The sequence below is a fragment of the Aphanomyces invadans genome (genome assembly GCF_000520115.1).
Source record: "Aphanomyces invadans strain NJM9701 unplaced genomic scaffold supercont1.19, whole genome shotgun sequence".
NCBI classification, from domain to species: domain Eukaryota; phylum Oomycota; class Saprolegniomycetes; order Saprolegniales; family Verrucalvaceae; genus Aphanomyces; species Aphanomyces invadans.
Window position 1 is genome coordinate 942,921 of NW_008580164.1, and position 5,470 is coordinate 948,390.

A 5,470-nucleotide genomic window follows, 5' to 3' on the forward strand; every position below is an offset into this window, starting at 1 on the left:
ACAAGTGGATTTTCCAACGCAGCGGGGCAAACACACGGGAGACCCAGGCTGCCCTGCCACGCAGAACAGCTCCTTAGATATCGTGAGAGCTTTGACGGACAGCATTATTGCCGGGACATTTAGCTTGTGCTGGCGCATTTTGGCGATCCACTTAGTAGAATGTCTTTTAGGAGTGCAACGGGGTCTAGAATCCTAAATGGGATGCTAGAACCGGCGCGGCTGCACTATAAAGTGTCGCTTCTTCCAAAACTGTCGGATCGCTGGCTCGTCGACGGAGTATGCCACCGCGATCGCACGAATAGACCTTCTCGGGTCCCCTTCAGCTCGGCGAGAATGAAAATACGCTCCTGTTCGCAAAGGCGCTCGACTTTTGCCTCACACCATTGCGATTGACTAGCAATGCCCATCATTGTCCTGTGCTGGGTGTGCAGAGACAATTGCAATCGAAATACGCCTGGGACAACTATTTCGTCAACTAGACGAATTTTAGCCAATGAAATCGAGGTACTCTATTGAAATCCATGCAACTCAACCGGATGAATTCAAAAGGAGTTATCCGGCACTTTCTTCCTCTCAGGAAGAGTAGCGCATTCGCGGCGACCGCGACGGATGGTGTACGAAGTGCGCCTCAAGCTGAGTGCGGACGGAGAAGGGGTACTATGGCCGCGCCGTCCTCAAGTTGGTCCATTGGGTCTCCTGGGTAGCTTTCGGAACCTGCCCCTACGAGCCTTCAAGAATTCAAGTGCAGGAAACGGTGCACACGATCTGATAGAGCCCCCGTCGTCGTCGGCAGCATGTCCTGTCGGCAATGCCCGGTTTCGATGTGTGGCATTTTCTGTAGGCGGAGATATTTTTTCCGCTGTCGACGAAAAAGGTCGCGTGTTTGCGTTCTTTCCTCTACGCAATCGATATGCATTGGTGTGTCATCTTGGCACGCCCGCGCTCGAGTGTGCGTTTTCTCCTGTGCAACGCACCGAATTGCTCGTTACATGTGAAGACATGACTGTGCGCTGCGTGAACGTCCAGACGAAGGCACTCGTGAGTACCCTGCGCGGCCACCGTCAAGTTCCGACGTCCGTGTCGTTCCAGCTACCTGGTCAACTGGCGCTCACGGCGTCCGCGGACGCCGTCATCATGTGGAACTCTGCCAATTGGTCTCGCTTCCGCACTCTCAATGCAGGTCCAGGCGTCGAAGCCGCGCAGTTTGCCGGCAACGGCGAGCTCGTCGCCGTGTGTTTCCGCGATGATTCGATTTTGATGTGGGAGTTGAGTACATTGGCGCTACAGTATCGGTTCACGTTACCCGCGTACGAGCACCCGCCAGGCCTCAAGCGGTTCAGTGTGTCGGAGAACTGCCACGTCATCGTCGCCAGGTACTACCACTATTCCATCCTTTCAACACCATGGTGCTCGACCAAAATGATCGTACTCGTGCGTGTTTGTGTGGTAGTGGCCAGTCACCGTTTATTTACGTGTGGGAGTTCGAATCCCAGACCCTCGTCCGCATCATAGAACTGCCGGCGACGGTCCACCGCATCGTGCAGGTACAACCGCACCAACCATGCTCTGGCGATGACACTGAAGGCATGTGGTGCAGCACGCATTCGTCCCTACGACGGCGCACATCATGGGTGTTCTCGGGGATGACGGACAGCTCAACTTTCTCAACGTGACGTCGAAGCAGCCCAAGGTGTCGCTTCAAATCGCGCACAAAGTGAAGGCGCTGACGGCATTTGCCATTGAGGGCCACGGCAAGTACCTGGCAGCGTGCTCGAGGTAGCTGACTGTGTTCGTGCGTGGGTGGGAGCACTGGAGTCGTTAAACGTTTGGGTAGCGATGGCTGTCTTGTGTTGTACGATCTCGACATTGCAAGGGAAACAGCGCATAAAGTCCAGGACATTCGACAGCGCGCGGACGCGGAAGACTTGTCGTATTTGCCCCATCGATCGGGCCTCGCTCACCGTCACCAGCATCCAACGTCAACCTTGATGGAGTCGCTGTTTGGGGCGCCTTACCAACCTCCCCCTACAGTGCCGATGCAGCCTCCAGCGCCTCCTCAAGCCGATACTGACGCTTCAAAAATTGACGGAGCAACGGAGGCACCGCCACCTGTTAGTTCAACACCCTCGCGTCGCAAAGCTCCTCTTCAACCATCGTTGAACCTCCACGAATACACTGTGCAGCATCGTCGACTGCAGCAGCTTCTTCGATCGTACGGTCGATTTCCTGAAAAGTATAGGCTCCTGGCGTGGAAGTACATATTGCGACTCCCCATCAACACGGCAGCGTTCGAGCAATTGGTTGCAAAGGGAAACCACTCAACAACAACTCGCCTCCATGACCTGTACCCGATCCAGAACCAGCGGCTCTTTCGGCGACTGAAGCGCATTTTGAGCGCCCTGGCCCACTGGTGCCCCGTCTACGGCGAGCTCACGACAGTGCCTGCGCTCGCGTTCCCATTTGTTAAAGTGTGTGTGAACGACGACGTGGTCGCGTTCGAAGTTGTCCTGAGTGTGCTCGTCCACTGGGGCCGCGACTTTGTCCTGCAGTATCCATATCCCCCGCGGCCCCAACTGACGCGACTCGACCAAGCGCTGCAGCAGCGCGACGCTCAGCTTCACGCGCACTTTATGAGCCACCGCATCACTCCAGAGGTACTTCCACGACTCCATCGAGAAGGAATATGATCAACTTGCGGACAGGACTACGGCTGGTCCCTGGTCTCTACAGCATTCAGCGAAGTCCTCGCGCGACACGACTGGCTGTGCTTGTGGGACAACTTGATCGCCCACTGGGATAAGCCTTCGTTGCTGTGGACGGCGGTCTTGGCATATTTGAGTCAAATTCGCAACTCGTTGCTCCAATCGACGACGGCATCGGCGATTCAAGCGTCGTTTCATCACCAGCAGCCGCTTCAAGTCAAGCAGTGGATCGTAACCATGCACGCGATCCAATTGCCAAAGCTTGTGGACGCGGACGACTCGAACGATGACGTCTGGTTCCCGCTGCCCCCGGGGCAGTACCCAGCGTTCACGCGGTACCCTACATTTGTGGTAGATTATCAAATCCAGGTACTCGCCTTCCACGGAGAATGTATCGGCGTGTGGTTGAAAAGGCAAATTATTCGTAGGAGCGCAACAGAATTGCGACAGAGGAAGCGGCATTGGAGTCGAAGCGGCAGCTCTTGAGCCAAATCGAAGCGCGGACGAGGGAGCTTGAGGCTGCCCATGCCACGTGGATGGACGACAAAGTCCATATTCTGGAGTCCGAACAGCGACGACGAATGCAAGCCATGCAAGCGGAGAAGGCGCGGTTGATGGAACTCAATATTCTACATGCACAAACGCGGGACCGACGACTGCAACAAGTACGCGAATCTGGTCCTGATCGGGTGGTTTTACCGTCGAGTAGATTGCCTTGATGGAGCAGAGAGCAAAAGAAGCGCTGCGTGAAACAACCAAGATCCTCCAAGCGGAACACGATCGATGGCTCGATGAGCTCAACGTCCACTCGGAGAAGGAAAAGATGCGCAGCCAGCAGCAAATGGACGAAGAAGAGTTGACACGACTCGAATTCGATGCCCATCGCCGCGTGGCCGAGCTTACGAAGGACCGCGAGCGTGAAGAGCGCTTGCAGCAGATGCGACTCGAGTTCTTTGCCCAACTGCGCGAACAAGACCTGCATGATCAAATGGTATTCTCGTGATCCCAATTCCGTCGCGAGAATGGATGGACAATAACGGTCGGCGTCATAGGTATTTGACGGTTGGAAAGACGAAGACAACAGAGAAATTGCCGCGCAGAACGAGGCACGGGAACGTTTGGCCGCCAAGCAACTACGTCGCGAAGAGGCCAAGCTGCGCTACGAATGGCGGACAAAGTTCAACGAGCAGCGCATGCAAAAGCAGCGGCAAATGCAAATGTTAGCGCAGGAACGGGCGCGACGGCGCGCCAGCGCACCCATAGTAGCTGAGGACAATGACGACGATGATGTCGATGGAAGCGACGTTGAATTCAAATCAAGAGACAGTGAGGTGCATGGACCATCATCCGACCAGCCACGCCCGACCGCATCCAGCACACCATCCCCAAACGATATGAATACGGAGAAACAGAGAGATCCCTCGGCTCCACTGCACCAACGCAACACTCGTCGCAACGCGTCACTGGGGAACCCATCCGACCCAACGCCGTCTGCTCCCGTGGCCTCCGAATCCACCCCGTGGCAAACTGGCAGAATTGAGACCCAGCCCCCTGCTGATTGCAGCCCGACTGTTGCAGCAAAACCAGATTTTTCAAGACTGCAAGGGAACGAGACAGTCTCACAACGCCCACGGCGCACGCCATCGTCGTCTTCGAGCGTTGGAAGCAGCCGTGCGTCATCGTTCAAATGGAATGACCACGAGATATTGCAGCGTGCACTCGACGACATAAGCAGTGACGAAGACGACGTTGTTGTGTCGCCTTCGCCCTTCCGCAAAGAGACCACGACTCCCCAGATAAGTCAGCTCGAACATGACTTGCGCGCCGAGTTTTCGGACCTCAGCAACGACGACCGAGAGAGCCTCGAGCAGCGCCCGTTGTCGGAACTTGAGCGAGACCTGGACGACCTTCTCGGCGACGTTTCCGATGATGACGAACGCAACGATGCGGGGAAGGATGCAGCGCCGAGCGTGGCATCGACGACGGGAGATCTGAACTCGTTGCTAGAGCATGTGAGGGAGCCGCCGCTGGTCGTGCAGGCCACGAACACCACCGCATCGACACCACCACCAACTAGGACGACGACTGAGAAGGATTCTCGTCGCACGGACACGACAAGAAAGCTGCAGCAGCTGCGGTCGAAGCTCTCGGATTTGGAAGCCATGGCGTCCAAGGCCATTCCGGTAAGAACTCGACTTGATGCAGGATGACAGTGTCTGGATCGACATCCTAGGTCGAGGTCGAAGAAAAGTTCGAGGCTGGTGCCTCAAGAAACAAAGGCGAGCATGCGAAACTCATGGAGAGAGCCAAGGAACTGTTAGAGCAACATGCTGCGAGGCTGAAAGGATAGGTATTATATGGCATATCAAACCGTGTTTGGGATGGCATCTAATGCAATGGGACGCACCCACGGTGTGACCCGCACGTTGTGAGTTGGCCGTCGTGAGTTGGGCACATTGCTCCTGCGACGGGTTGGTGCATACGTCCCTCGCAGTCCCTGCGATCGATTCTCTAGCATGAGTCACAACGCATCAACTTGAATGCGCAGTCGGTACGCTTGATGCGCCACCGGTTCGTCCTGTGCGCACTCGGCTGCCTGCGTACACTCACGGACAAAACTTAGGGAACACTAACATTTCATGGCATATCTCTCGAAGTATTGAGAGTTGAGAGTTGCTATTTCAGTATGATGAGCCAATGGCACTGAGGAAGTGCTGGTCATAGCTGCTACCGGCGCGCAAGTCGTCAGCATCGAGAACTTTCTATTC

General features: G+C 55.6%; 1 protein-coding gene across 1 annotated transcript; it reads left to right on the forward strand.

Annotated features, from left to right (window-relative positions):
- Positions 1-560: 560 nt before the first annotated feature.
- Positions 561-5,193, forward strand: H310_09059 (hypothetical protein). Its single transcript, XM_008875021.1, has 9 exons — positions 561-1,373; positions 1,451-1,544; positions 1,598-1,776; positions 1,835-2,654; positions 2,703-3,071; positions 3,131-3,367; positions 3,412-3,693; positions 3,755-4,885; positions 4,936-5,193. The coding sequence occupies exons 1-9, from the start codon at positions 610-612 to the stop codon at positions 5,050-5,052; spliced, it is 3,993 nt and encodes a 1,330-aa protein (XP_008873243.1). The 5' UTR covers positions 561-609; the 3' UTR covers positions 5,053-5,193.
- The last annotated feature ends 277 nt before the right edge of the window (positions 5,194-5,470 follow it).